Source organism: Eriocheir sinensis, unplaced genomic scaffold (genome assembly GCF_024679095.1).
Source record: "Eriocheir sinensis breed Jianghai 21 unplaced genomic scaffold, ASM2467909v1 Scaffold781, whole genome shotgun sequence".
Taxonomy (NCBI): Eukaryota; Metazoa; Arthropoda; class Malacostraca; order Decapoda; family Varunidae; genus Eriocheir; species Eriocheir sinensis.
In genome coordinates this window covers 37501-51770 of record NW_026112144.1, presented here as the reverse complement: position 1 = coordinate 51770, position 14270 = coordinate 37501, and the positions used below count along the sequence as shown (strand labels likewise).

Genomic DNA, 14270 nt, shown 5'->3' with positions numbered 1-14270 from the left:
GCGTCCCGTTCAAAAAACACAAACATTGGCAGCAGCGACTCTGCAGGAACGACGGGTGTTGGGGACCGTCGCGCGAGTACTGTCCACTGTGTGCCGCGTGTGTCCTGGCGGGGAGTGGCCGGGGACACACGACAGGCAGTGTGTGTGTGTGTGTGTGTGTCATCTCCGTGCAAGGACGGGCGGCAGACTCACCACACACCCACAGCCTCCTGCCAGACTTCTATAGTATGACAGCCAAGTTCCCTGACCACCATGACAGCCTGAACAAGGCCTAGCGGGGCATGCCTAAGCCTAGGTGAAGCTGATCCCACGAGGGGAAGGTAATGATGGAGTGTGTGACCGGCATGGCCAAGACGCCCCCGGCCCTTGGTGTTCCTCCAGTATCACACCCGCCGCCCCGCGGGGCTGCTGGGCACCTTACTGAGGTGCCTTGTACTGCTGCTCAGCTTTTTACATAACCATTCCCTGCAGAAACAGTTAAATGGGTGCCTGCTGTTCCTGTTGAGTGGGTGGAGCATGACACACGCCAGGGGTCAAGGGGGAACAAAGGTAATGCCCCCCTAAGGAGGTGCTGTGTCAGATTTGGATATTTTAAACCAAGGAAGGGTTGACGGGGACAAAGTCCCACCCAGCAGGTAATGTTAAATTTGAATAGATCTGTTAAGTTTAGTGGTGGGGTGCAGTGCAATGACTTGCACAGTGTTGTTCTTCAGTAAATATCAGCAGTGCAGTGCTCAGTCTTGTGTAATATTGCACTCATGCCGGTGCACAAGTGCAAAATTAGTAGTTACACCTGCACAGCAAAATTACCTTGATCTTGATCTTGATTTATAATGCGCAGGGCACCCATTCAGGTGCATAACATGCATGTTTGTGTTGGCTGTTGGGGGACGGGGGAGCTGGGTGTGGGGGAGGGAAGTGAATCAAGTGTAATTGTTTGTGTTGGTGTGTTGTGGTGACAAGTGAGTGTGTATTTGTTTTCTGAATGAGTCTATTGTACCGCAGTCTAAAATCTGTTGAGGGAGGCTGTTCCAGTCACATATGGTGCGTGGAAAGTATGAGTGCTTGTATGCGTCAGTGTTAGTGTGATATGTTTGGTATTTATGGGTGTGTGTGTTACGAGTACGTTGACTGTTTGCGTTGTGTAAGTATGTGTGTGGGTCAATGTCAGTGTGAGTGTTTGTGATCTTGTATATCAGTGTAAGTCTGTGTGCTTGTCTGCGTATGTGAAGAGGTTCCATGTTTATCTGTTGTTTGATCTGTGTTGTGATGCCAGGCGTTCAAGTGTAATTGTTTGTAATGAACCTAGCTGCCTTGGTGTTGATTTGTTCTAGCCTATCAATGTTTCTGTGTGTGTAAGGATCCCACTCTGTGGAGCAGTATTCCAGTGTTGGTCTCACAAGTGTGTCATAAGCTACCTAGTGCTTGTGCAAGGTCCTTTCTTGGTTGCAATGCCTACCACTTGTTATTGTATATTATTTTTGATAAATTTTTGATATGCTTTACAAGGGTATACCTTACCTTACGGAAATACTGGACGCAGGCCTACTAGGCCTCTATATCCAGATCCTCTGTGTCGTCACTGTTTAAACTTATACTACGGTGGTGGGCACTGGTGGTTATTAATTTCTCCTCCCAATTGTACTTGATTGGTTGATCCGCCCAAAACTTGTCCAATCGCTTTTCAAAGGATGCTATGCTCACTGCCTCTATGACATCATTAGGAAGACTATTCCAGGCGTCCACAACTCTGCAGCTGAAAAACATTTGGCTCTTCTGAGTCCTAGATCTAGTCTTACTAAGTTTCAAGTTGTTTCCTCGTGTTGGTCCTGTGTGCCTCTCCAAATGTATGGTTACCTCCTCATCATATTTTCCATTGAGGATTTTATATACCTCAATCATATCCCCCCTTGCTCGTCTGTATGCCATTGTTGGCATATCTAGCTGTTTCAGACGATCTTCATATGAAAGATTTTTCATCCCTGGTACCAACTTAGAGGCTCTCCTCAAAACATTTTCAACTGTGCAGATGTCCTTCTTCTTGTAGGGAGACCAAACAGATTGTGCATATTCCAGATGAGGTCTTACCATGGACTTGAAGAGACATCTAAAAGTAGTAACATCCAGAGCAGCAAATGTACGTCGTATTAGCCCCATTACCTGATTGGCTCTGTTGACTTTTCGGACATGTGACCTTCAAATGACAAAAGTTCGTCCGTAGTAATTCCCAGGTCTTTCTCTCGCAACCTTCTTAACCTCTTGTCTACCTGGCCCTTCCTCCGAGATAGTATGATGTGTCCTTGTAGCTCGATGCCTGCTGTGTATTTTGAGGTGTATGCACTTCTCCGGATGAAAAGGCAGCAGATTATCTTCCGACCACTTCATGAGGTGTTCTAGGTCTTCCTGCAGTAAGCACTGGTCCTGTAGTGATGCGATCCTCCTGTACACTTTTGTGTCATCCGCAAATAGATAAAGACTTGATTTGACGGTCGTTGGCAGGTCATTAATATATAGGGCAAAAAGGACTGGTCCCAGCACACTGCCTTGTGGAACTCCACTTACTACTTTACTCCATTTAGAATATACTCCCTTTAAGTGAACTCTCTGCTTTCTCTCTTTTAGAAAACCTGATATCCATTGGTATATGCTTCCTGTTATCCCATAGTTTGCTACCTTCTTCAAGAGACGTTGATGAGGCACTTTATCAAAGGCCTTCTGGAAGTCCATATAAATCGCGTCCACCTCACCTCCTTCATCTAAAATTTTTGTCCACTCATCCATCACATGAAGCATTTGTAGAACCGTGGATCGTCCTGGGATAAAACCAAACTGTTTGTATGATAGTAACTTTTGCTCCATCAAATGTTTCATTACTTTCTCTCTCACAATTGCCTCCATAATCTTACACACCACACAAGTCAGGCTTACTGGTCGATAGTTACTTGGCTCAGTCTTGTCACCTTTCTTAAATATTGCGCTAACATTGGCAGTCTTCCAGTCACTTGTTAATTTACTTTAATGCAGTGACGAGTTAAAAATATCAAATATTACACCTTCCAGCTCATCTTTCAACTCGGTCAGGATTCTTGAGTGGATACAATCGGGACCCGGGGACTTGTCAGTTTTGAGTTTCTGTAGTTGTTTCCTCACCTCATCAATGTGAATTGTGCTGTCAGGTATTTGTCTGATCATTGTTGTGTCCATAAGCTGTAGGTCCTGACTGTCTCCTATGTCAGGCTCCACAGTATAAACTTTATCAAAGAATTCGGAGAGCACTCGTGCCTTGTCAATATCTGATCTGGCATACTGTGTTTCCCCGCTTACCTCTTCCCTCAATTCTCCTATTCCCGTCTTCGTTTTTAATTTATCTTTGACATATCTCCAAAATTTCTTAGGGTTTGATTTTACTTCCCTGGTGATTCTTTGCTCCTTGATCCTCTGTGATCTTTTAACTAGTTTCTTTACTTTATTCCTTTGGCGAGCAAAAATTTGGTATTTATCTGTTTCCCGTGTCTCCAGATATCTTTGCCAACATCTGTGTTTTTTCCTTATAGCTTCTTGAGTTTCACGGTCTAGAGGGGTATGTCTTTCCTTTCTGTCATTGTCCTCTTTAAACATTAGATATTGGTTAGATATTGGTTATCATGTCAGGCTTTGATGGGTTTGTATTCACCCTAGAAAACATGGAGTGGCAGCACACGGGGTAATTTTTGATATGCTTTACAAGGGTATAGATATTGGTTATCATGTCAGGCTTTGATGGGTTTGTATTCACCCTAGAAAACATGGAGTGGCAGCACACGGGGTAATTTTTGATAAATCCCTGTGATCCACTTTGCAATGGTTATAGATATTGGTTATTACCTATCTGTTAGGCATTTATCCCCACAATAATGTGTCCTCAAGGCTCTGTTTTGTGACAGTTGAATTTCTACATTTAAAATTATTGAAAATGACCCCATATCAAAAACCTTGGGCAAATATTGCCTCTGAAATAAATCTTAACCAGTTGATGAAGGTGAACCTTTGTGTTGCAGGATGACGGAAGACACGCCCCAGAGGAAGACGTCAGCCAGGAATCCCCGCGCGGTCAGCCTCTTGCTGGGGGTGCGGCAGCGGCAGCAACCGATGGCAAGTCTGGAGAAGCAGGTGAGGCAGAGGTTGAGGCTGGGCAGCTCTGGTCTTTGTTAGTAGGTCAGGAAAAGGCAGAGGCCAAGGGAGTGAGAAGCTCTTTTTCTTTTTTTCCTTTGTCCAGTTAATGAAGCAGCTCAAGGGGAAAAAAGCCCACTCTGCATTGCTCCTGTAAAAGTAGATAGAAGTGAGTGGTCTGGAGAGAGTCAGTTACAGGTGGAGAGGTGTCTTGATATTCCCCTCATGAAAGAGTTCAAGTCATGGGCAGGAGGAAGCACAGACAAAGGAAGCTTGTTTGTTCCAGAGTGTACCAGCAAAAGGGATAAAGGAATGCAGACGGTGGTTTACTCCTGCATAAGGGATTTGTATAGCATAGGAATGAGACAGAGTAGAAAGTTGTGTGCAGCTTAGTGTGAATTTTTTCCCCTTCATTACTCGGTGGCATTAGATGTCCAGGCTTGAGAGACAGGAAAAGCAAGATCCCTACAATGCAGTACAGTTTATGTGGCATACCATATTGAAATTGCTACACTTGACACATTTTGTCAGTAAGATACAATCTGATTGACCGATTAGGACCCCAACACACACACACACACACACACACACACACACACACACACACACACACACCTATGCACAAACCTCAGCATATGATCGGAGGAGGCTAGACTGAACCTGGTGTGCCGTTTGAACCCTAAGCACGACTATTTTCTCTTCTAGTTTGGTCCTGAGTTAGTTATAGTGTTGTGTCTGCTGGTTATGACTCGGCAGTGGGGGATGAAAAGGCAAGTCCTGCTCTCTCAGTCTCTCTCTCTTGGCCTAAAGCCTTACTAAAGTCTGTTCTCTTAAGTCAGACCCAAGCTGACAACATAAACCTAAGTGTGTTTGCAAGCTGAGTGCTGACTGGCTGCTGCTGTGGCTTCCAAGTTTTCTTTAACCTCTGTTTGTGTTTATCTCACGCAGCACTTTCTGCTAATATGCACTGTGCTTATGACCACGCTTAGGTTTATGTTGTCAGCTTGGGTCAGAATTAAGTGAACAGACTATAGTTGTGATATATAGGAATTGAGCTACACTTGTGGGCTCTTGTGTATGTGTTAGGTGGAGGTTGTATGTGTGTGTGTGTGTGTGTGTGTGTGTGTGTGTGTGTGTATTTACCTAGTGATATACAGGATGCTTTACGCTGGTCCTGTCTCCAAATTTCAGTTTATCAAGTTTAGCTTTAATTCATGAATATTTTTTGCTTGAGCTCAATTTTATCTATTTTCAAGGTCATTCTAAGTCACAATGTATCTGTGTGTGTGTGTGTGTGTGTGTTTGTGTCTGCCTCTGCTTGCTTGTCTGGTTTTTGTATGCATTAACTTAGTCATAGTATAGAGGATTTTAACTAAGCTTGTGTTAACCTGCCTCCATATCTGCTTTCATACAACTGTACTTACTTTTATAAATTCATGGATGTTCTCAGCTCTGTCTCCTCATCCAGACACTTGCCAGTGTGAATCACTCCAGCAGGGAAGTCAAGCCCCATAATAATGATGATGATACTACTACTACTATTACTATTAATACTAATACTAATACTAATAATAAAAGATGGTATATATATTTTATTTTACTCAACTGTATCACAAACTTCCCATTATGAACCACTCTTAACAGGGAAGCCAAACACAATAGTAATAATAATAATAATAATACAGCATATTTATTATACTTTATTTTACCATCTGGCGTTTCAGGGTGAGATGGAGGTGTGGCCAGGCCTGTACGCACACCTCACCTCCCAGCTGATGGCCCTGGTGCGGGGCAAGGTGGTGCTGGTGCTGGAGGTGTGGCCAGGCCTGTACGCACACCTCACCTCCCAGCTGATGGCCCTGGTGCGGGGCAAGGTGGTGCTGGTGCTGGAGGTGTGGCCAGGCCTGTACACACACCTCACCTCCCAGCTGATGGCCCTGGCACGGGGTAAGGTGGTGCTGGTGCTGGAGGTGTGGCCAGGCCTGTACACACACCTCACCTCCCAGCTGATGGCCCTGGCGCGGGGCAAGGTGGTGCTGGTGCTGGAGGTGTGGCCAGGCCTGTACGCACACCTCACCTCCCAGCTGATGGCCCTGGCGCGGGGCAAGGTGGTGCTGGTGCTGGAGGTGTGGCCAGGCCTGTACGCACACCTCACCTCCCAGCTGATGGCCCTGGCGCGGGGCAAGGTGGTGCTGGTGCTGGAGGTGTGGCCAGGCCTGTACACACCTCACCTCCCAGCAGATGGCCCCGCCGCTGGGCAAGGTGGTGCTGGTGCTGGAGGTGTGGCCAGGCCTGTACACACACCTCACCTCCCAGCTGATGGCCCTGGCGCAGGGCCAGGTGGAGCTGGAGCTGGAGGTGTGGCCAGGCCTGTACACTCCTCACCTCCCAGCTGATGGCCCTGGTGCAGGGCAAGGTGGTGCTGGTGCTGGAGGTGTGGCCAGGCCTGTACACACACCTCACCTCCCAGCTGATGGCCCTGGCACGGGGCAAGGTGGTGCTGGTGCTGGAGGTGTGGCCAGGCCTGTACGCACACCTCACCTCCCAGCTGATGGCCCTGGCGCGGGGCAAGGTGGTGCTGGTGCTGGAGGTGTGGCCAGGCCTGTACACACCGCACCTCCCAGCTGATGGCCCTGGCACTGGGCAAGGTGGTGCTGGTGCTGGAGGTGTGGCCAGGCCTGTACACACCTCACCTCCCAGCTGATGGCCCTGGTGCAGGGCAAGGTGGTGCTGGTGCTGGAGGTGTGGCCAGGCCTGTACACACACCTCACCTCCCAGCTGATGGCCCTGGCACGGGGCAAGGTGGTGCTGGTGCTGGAGGTGTGGCCAGGCCTGTACGCACACCTCACCTCCCAGCTGATGGCCCTGGCGTGGGGCAAGGTGGTGCTGGTGCTGGAGGTGTGGCCAGGCCTGTACACACACCTCACCTCCCAGCTGATGGCCCTGGCGAGGGGCAAGGTGGTGCTGGTGCTGGAGGTGTGGCCAGGCCTGTACACACCTCACCTCCCAGCTGATGGCCCTGGCGCGGGGCAAGGTGGTGCTGGTGCTGGAGGTGTGGCCAGGCCTGTACACACCTCACCTCCCAGCTGATGGCCCTGGTGCAGGGGCAAGGTGGTGCTGGTGCTGGAGGTGTGGCCAGGCCTGTACACACACCTCACCTCCCAGCTGATGGCCCTGGCACGGGGCAAGGTGGTGCTGGTGCTGGAGGTGTGGCCAGGCCTGTGCACCTCACCTCCCAGCTGATGGCCCTGGCGCAGGGGCAAGGTGGTGCTGGTGCTGGATGTGTGGCCAGGCCTGTACACACACCGCACCTCCCAGCTGATGGCCCTGGCGCTGGGCAAGGTGGTGCTGGTGCTGGAGGTGTGGCCAGGCCTGTACACACACCTCACCTCCCAGCTGATGGCCCTGGTGCGGGGCAAGGTGGTGCTGGTGCTGGAGGTGTGGCCAGGCCTGTACACACCTCACCTCCCAGCTGATGGCCCTGGCACGGGCAAGGTGGTGCTGGTGCTGGAGGTGTGGCCAGGCCTGTGCACACCTCACCTCCCAGCTGATGGCCCTGGCGCAGGGGCAGGTGGTGCTGGTGCTGGAGGTGTGGCCAGGCCTGTACACACACCTCACCTCCCAGCTGATGGCCCTGGCGCGGGGCAAGGTGGTGCTGGTGCTGGAGGTGTGGCCAGGCCTGCACACACCTCACCTCCCAGCTGATGGCCTGGTGTGGGGCAAGGTGGTGCTGGTGCTGGAGGTGTGGCCAGGCCTGTACACACACCGCACCTCCCAGCTGATGGCCCTGGCACGGGGCAAGGTGGTGCTGGTGCTGGAGGTGTGGCCAGGCCTGTACACACACCTCACCTCCCAGCTGATGGCCCTGGCACGGGGCAAGGTGGTGCTGGTGCTGGAGGTGTGGCCAGGCCTGTACACACACCTCACCTCCCAGCTGATGGCCCTGGAGAGGGGCAAGGTGGTGCTGGTGCTGGAGGTGTGGCCAGGCCTGTACGCACACCTCACCTCCCAGCTGATGGCCCTGGCGCGGGGCAAGGTGGTGCTGGTGCTGGAGGTGTGGCCAGGCCTGTACACACACCTCACCTCCCAGCTGATGGCCCTGGCACGGGGCAAGGTGGTGCTGGTGCTGGAGGTGACCAGTCTGACCTCACCCAAACATTGTGGCAGGAACTGAGCACCACACATCCACCCACTGGTATGCATTCTACCTCCCTAAAGAATTCCATTGGGAAAAAAAAATTGATACATCACTGAAAACTTGAAAAAAATATTGCACAGAAATCTAAAAAATAGCTTAGACAATTATTATTACATAGCAGGATGATAGTAATATTGATAATAATAATAGTAATAATAATAATAATAATAATAATAATAATAATTAGAATGGTAATAAGCAATCCCTGTTGTGTGTGCAGGGTGGGTGGTGCCTGTCCTGGCCAGAGTGCCGCCCACCCTCAGTGCCTTGCTGGGCCACCACTGCCCCCCTGCTGGACCCCCCTGCAGCCATCACCAAGGTGCCTGATAGCTGTCTGTCTGTCTATATCTTTCTGTATCAATCTGTCCATCTCTATGCCTGTCTATCTATCTCTGCTTATATCTGTCTTTATCTATCTATCTATCTCAGTCTGTCTATATCCATTTATCTATCTCTCTGTCTGCCTTATCTCTGATGCAGGATTTATTGAACTGTTTTGTTTTAATATTGTTTTTGTCCCTCTTTTTTATTATTATTATTCTCCTTACTTTACTGTCGCTGTCTATTTTATTTTCCCTATCCATGTCTGCTCATTAAGAGGAAGCTGTTTGGGCCCATAGCATTGTCTTATTTTTCCTTGATGGCCTTTCTTGGGTCTCAGAAACAATGTCTTTTTCCTATAGTTAACCTGCTCTTTTTCTCAACATTGACCTTCCTCTCCCTTCCCTGTCCTCCCCAGCCTTCAGGAGACACTGCTGAGCCTGGTGTATGTCCAGCGGGCACACTGGCGCTGCTTCCAGTACCAGGGTCCTTATGCCAGCAGGAGGTGCGGGGCGAGGCTGACCCCAGCACCTTCAACCCGAGCCTCTCCTTCCAAGGCCTGGTGGGCGTCTGGCCCTTACGCCTCCAGACCAGAGACACCATGCAGCTCCTGACACCACAGACACAGCAGCTCAGGGAGAGGATTGGTGAGAAACTGCTGCAGCTGAGGAGGGAAGGTATGTAGGGAGGAAGGGAAGGAAGGGGAGGAGGGAGGGGGAGAAAGAGGGAGAGGGACAGGGATGGAAGAGGAGAAAGGAAAAAATGGAAGAGAGGGAGGGAAGGAAAGAAAAGGGAAGGCAAAGAGGAAGAGGAGAGAGAGAGAGAGGGTTGAGAGGGAACGAAAGGAAGCAGGGAGGAAGGGAGGGAGGCAAAGTAAGGGAAAGGAAGGAGGGGAAGGGAGAGTTAAGGGAAGGGAGGGAGTGAAGGAGATGTGAGAGGTTGGGAACATTAGGAAATGCCTTTGTACTGCAGTGGACCAATAATAATGGCTGAGGAGGAGGAGGAGAAGGAAGAGGGAGGGATGTACACCTTTCATAGGAAGCTCAGTCACAGCAAACAGGAGTCACTGAGGAGCTCTGTGCCTTGTCTTCAGAGGCCGTGGTGCTGAGTGAGTCTCCGAGGCTGTGTCTGGTGTGTGACGAGCAGGTGGAGCAACACGCAGCCTTACGGAAGGGTAAGTGCACTACACACTAAGGTGTTTTTTCATTCACAGACAAAACATAATGAAGATAGTCTAAGTACTCTGATGTACCCGAGGCAGCTCTTGGTACCTGCCAGGACTTTCTCTGCCTCTGTGGTGGATAGTGGAGTGTTTCCCATGTGGTATTAGTGTGCTGGATATCCCTTCACTGGTAGCCTGGTAACATACACTCCCAGGACTTTCTCTGCCTCTGTGGTGGATAGTGGAGTGTTTCCCATTTGGTATTAGTGTGCTGGATATCCCTTCACTGGTAGCCTGGTAACATACACTCCCATGTCTTTTTCTGCCTCTGTGGTGGATAGTGGAGTGTTTCCCGTGTGGTATTGGTGTGCTGGATATCCCTTCACTGGTAGCCTGGTAACATACACTCCCAGGTCTTTCTCTGCCTCTGTGGTGGATAGTGGAGTGTTTCCCATGTGGTATTGGTGTGCTGGATATCCCTTCACTGGTAGCCTGGTAACATACACTCCCATGTCTTTTTCTGCCTCTGTGGTGGATAGTGGAGTGTTTCCCGTGTGGTATTGGTGTGCTGGATATCCCCTCCCAGGGTGCAGGACTTTACATTTCTCTTCATTGAATTGTAGCAGACATTTTCGTTCCACTCCTGTAGCTTGGTGAGGTCTGTCTTCTGGCTGGAAATCTGCAGCCAAGGGGTTAACAAGTGTGCTGCACCTTCATGGGACCAAGTTTCCCTTGACCCTTTTTTGGAATTACTTTTACACAGACATTGTTGCAGCTTGAGAATGCTGCTCACTGGTCGCTTGCTTCATGTCCTACTCTCTGACCCTCACCGGACCTGCCTTTGACCTGAGAGCTCTTCATGTCCAAATACTATGCCTAGATAGATAGTTAGGGAGATAGATAGATAGTGTGATAGGTAGGTACACCTAGTTATCTCCTGACATTTGCTGTATTACCTTTCATGAATTGATAAGTTTATCTGTACTGTGTTCATTGACCTGGTAGTGAAGATGTCAGATGGAGTCTTTCAATGCTGCATCTTTTAAGGTTAATCAGATGATGACAACTATGAGCCAGGTGCCCAGAGTTTGTTTTTTCCCAAATAAATGAACAGCTATTTCAAGAGATGTTGTTTCCTCAACAGACAGGAACCATTCAGGAAAAGGAGAGAAGGAAGAGGAGAGGAAAGAAATGCAATGCAGTTTGCTTACTGTGAGACAAACAGAATAAATGGACATAACAACAGCATCAGCAAGGTTGTGTTAAAGGGAGGTAAAGTAGATAGAGTCCGTCCTTTCTCCCCCCAAAAATACATAGACACATTACATGGACCAGGAACAATTTTGGCACAATATTTTACTTATCCATAATTGCCTAAGTGGCCAAAAGAGAGATCAGTTTCAGAAGGAGAGGTGTCTTGATTGTTCTAAATACCTATTCAAACACATGTTAACCAACTTGAAATAGTGCTCCAGCCCTCACTTGGAAAGAAAGGAAGGAAGGAAGGAAAAGGAGGCCTGGAAAGATGGTAGGAAGGAGGAGGAGAAAGAGGAATAATTAAATGGAGAAAGAAGGGAAGAGTCCAAGGAAATTTAAGGAAAGAAGGAATGATAAAAAGGAAACTAGGCTGGCAGAGAGAGAGAGAGAGAGAGAGAGAGAGAGAGAGAGAGAGAGAGAGAGAGAGAGAGAGAGAGAGATAAACCCTTGATTCAGCTATTTTGCCATCCTGTGTCTTTCCTCCCAGCTACAAATCAGAAAATTGACCCTCGAGTGCTAAGTCCTCTGAGTATTTTTCTCCCCACACTGGTGCCGAAGTATTGCATTTTCATTCATTCACAATTACCTGACACTTTTTTCTTTTCCTGTTATGATTCCCACTGATCAATGTCTAGATCCACACAGCCCTGTCCAGCACATGAAGGCACCCTGCTATCCAAGCTCCCAATGCAAGAATCAGTTATGGTCCTCAGCTCTAGTATTTCATCGTCCACTGTCCTTCCTCCCAGCCACAGTTCAGGAGGAAGAAGTCGTGTTTACTAAAGCCACAGTGTTTTTCTTGTGTTGTTTCAGAGTGGTATGGGTGACGCAGAGGCTCTCACTCAGGTGGTGCTGCCCGTGGCCTACCAGTTCAACCCACAGCTGGTCCTGGTCACTGCCAGCCTTGATGCTGGTGCGGGGACCCACTTGGAGGTTGGTGGATGGTGTCACTATCTGTATGACTACCTGCTGCTGCCTCTTTCTCTTTTTCTGCCACTATCTGTTCAGTTCAGTTCAGTTCTCTCTCCATAATTATATTTTCAGTTCATGGTCGGGAGTTTTGGCTTCATAACAGCACTCCCTGGTGCACTCCTTCACTGTTTGGGTTTCTTGTTTTCCTCTCTTTATTCCTTTAGTGTTCTTTCTTATCCAAAATTTCTCTGTTGTTCTTTTTTGCTTTTTTTATTTATTTATTTATTTATTTTTATCTGCCTTAATAACACATCTTCAGGGGCTGCCATGTGTATGCAATGAAGCATTTTGTAGTCTCCTTATATTGTATCCTGGTGTATTGTCATCTCAGACCATTGCATTCCATAGTGAAGAACTCCCTTCCTCTTCCTCACCCCCATTCCTCCCTTCATGCATCTCATACCTAAAGTAACACACCCTAACCATTGCATTCCATTGTGAAGAACTCCCTTTCTCTTCCTCACCCCCATTCCTTCCTTCATGCATCTCATACCTAAAGTAACAGCCTCACACACACTCCCAGGTTGCCGCGCGAGTCCCGATTGCTTTGGACATATGATGGCCCTTCTGTCTGGCCTGGCCGAGGGCCGCATGGTTCTGGCACTGGAGGGCGGCTTCAACCTCACCACCATCAGCTACTGTATGACGCTGTGTGCCAAGGCCTTGCTGGGGGATCTGCTGCCCCCCCTTGAGCCCCAGCTGGTGCCCAACAAGTGCCGTGCAGACCACCAATGGGGTCATCCGTACCCACAGCCGCTACTGGCTGGCGCTCTGCTTCAAGGTGAGTGTGGGGGTCTTTAATCCGACCACTGCAATTGGCATGGATTTGGCCTTCACTGGTAGCCTGGTAACATACACTCCCAGGTCTTTCTCTGCCTCTGTGGTGATAGTGGAGTGTTTCTCATGTGGTATTGGTGTGCTGGATATCCCCTCCCAAGGTGCAGGACTTTACATTTTTCTTCAGTGAATTGTAGCAGACATTTTTTGTTCCATTGCTGTAGCTTGGTGAGGTCTTCTTGTAAGAAATCCAGTCAAGGGGTTAAGGGGCAGGACTGGTGAAAGTTATCCCTCATGTCTTGCTGGTGTGTTCTGTGCCTGGTAGTGTTGTCAGTACATAGTTTAGAAAGCTGCCTCATTTCCAGAACTATATATTGGACATGTATTAGTTAGATCTCTCAAAACATTTCTTCAGTTGGGGGAGAATTAGGTGGCAGTGATCACAAGGAAATTAGGTTTAAATTAGACTGGGCGGTGACCCATGAACTCAACCCTGTGTTTGTGCCCGACTTTAGAAGAGCTGATTATGAGGGGCTCAGAAGACACCTTGAGGAGGTAAATTGGGAAACCTTAGGGCTGGATGAGGGCCAGATCTCAGGGCTGGAACCGGAAAGACAGGGGAACCAAGTAGAAATGACCTACAATAATTTAGTTAGAGAAATTGCAGAGGGTCAGAGACAGCATATCCCTTACCAAGCACGTAGGAAGGAAAATAACGACCCCAAATGGATGACCCGCAGACTCAAGCATAAAATAGGCTTGAAGAGAGGAATTTATAGGAAAATAAAGAACAGAGAGATCCACCTCAGGGGTAGGTATGTTGAGCTAGCCAGGTCGGTGAGGAAGAACACCCGCCTAGCAAAAAGAAATTATGAGATTAGGGTAGTCAACGAGGCCAAGAGCGATCCCAAGGGCTTCTTTAAATTGTACAGGACGAAAACAAGGGACAGAATTGGACCGTTGAAAACAAACACGGGCGAGCTCGTTGAGAATGGAGAAGATATGAGCCAAATGATGAATGACTATTTCCTCTCAGTTTTCACGCAGGAAAATCTAACAACCATTCCGGAGAGAGTTCAGGTATATGAGGGTGACGAGAACGACAAGTTGAGGGATGTGATCATCACTAGGCAAGTAGTCCAGAATGAGATTGGTAGGTTGAAGAAAAACAAATCGCCGGGCCCAGACGAAGTATTCCCAAGGGTTCTGAAAGAGTGCAAGGAAGTCCTTAGTGGCCCTCTTGCCGATATCTTTAAGATGTCGGTAAATTCTGGGTATGTGCCCAATCAATGGAAAGTAGCTAATGTGACACAGATTTTCAAAAAGGGAGACAAGTCAGCCACCTCAAACTATCGCCCAGTTAGCTTAACATCAGTTGTGGGAAAGATGTTAGAGTCAATTATAGCCAGGAGCATTCGGGACCATCTAGAAAAG

At 48.7% G+C, this 14270-nt stretch overlaps 1 protein-coding gene and 1 long non-coding RNA gene across 2 annotated transcripts; both read left to right on the top strand.

The window, feature by feature from the left end:
• The first annotated feature begins 435 nt into the window (after positions 1–435).
• On the top strand, positions 436–8323 carry LOC126994370 (uncharacterized). The gene is made up of 8 exons (XM_050853684.1): positions 436–635; positions 4038–4149; positions 5874–6353; positions 6662–6739; positions 7279–7356; positions 7739–7816; positions 7970–8047; positions 8126–8323. Exons 2-8 carry the CDS (start codon positions 4039–4041, stop codon positions 8321–8323), a joined length of 1101 nt encoding a protein of 366 aa, XP_050709641.1. The 5' UTR covers positions 436–635; position 4038.
• A 1293-nt stretch (positions 8324–9616) lies between these two features.
• Positions 9617–12834, top strand: LOC126994372 (uncharacterized). Its single transcript, XR_007749075.1, has 3 exons — positions 9617–9842; positions 11901–12020; positions 12583–12834. It is a non-coding gene; the product is annotated as an uncharacterized LOC126994372 (long non-coding RNA).
• The last annotated feature ends 1436 nt before the right edge of the window (positions 12835–14270 follow it).

Bases quoted from the DNA above. Each gene is read 5' to 3' on its own strand.
- LOC126994370 (XM_050853684.1), top strand. From the start codon at position 4,039: ATGACGGAAGACACGCCCCAGAGGAAGACGTCAGCCAGGAATCCCCGC. The intron at 6,740-7,278 runs GTGTGGCCAGGC...CTGGTGCTGGAG, and splicing joins AGGTGGTGCTGGTGCTGGAG to GTGTGGCCAGGCCTGTACAC. The intron at 7,357-7,738 runs GTGTGGCCAGGC...CTGGTGCTGGAG, and splicing joins AGGTGGTGCTGGTGCTGGAG to GTGTGGCCAGGCCTGTACAC.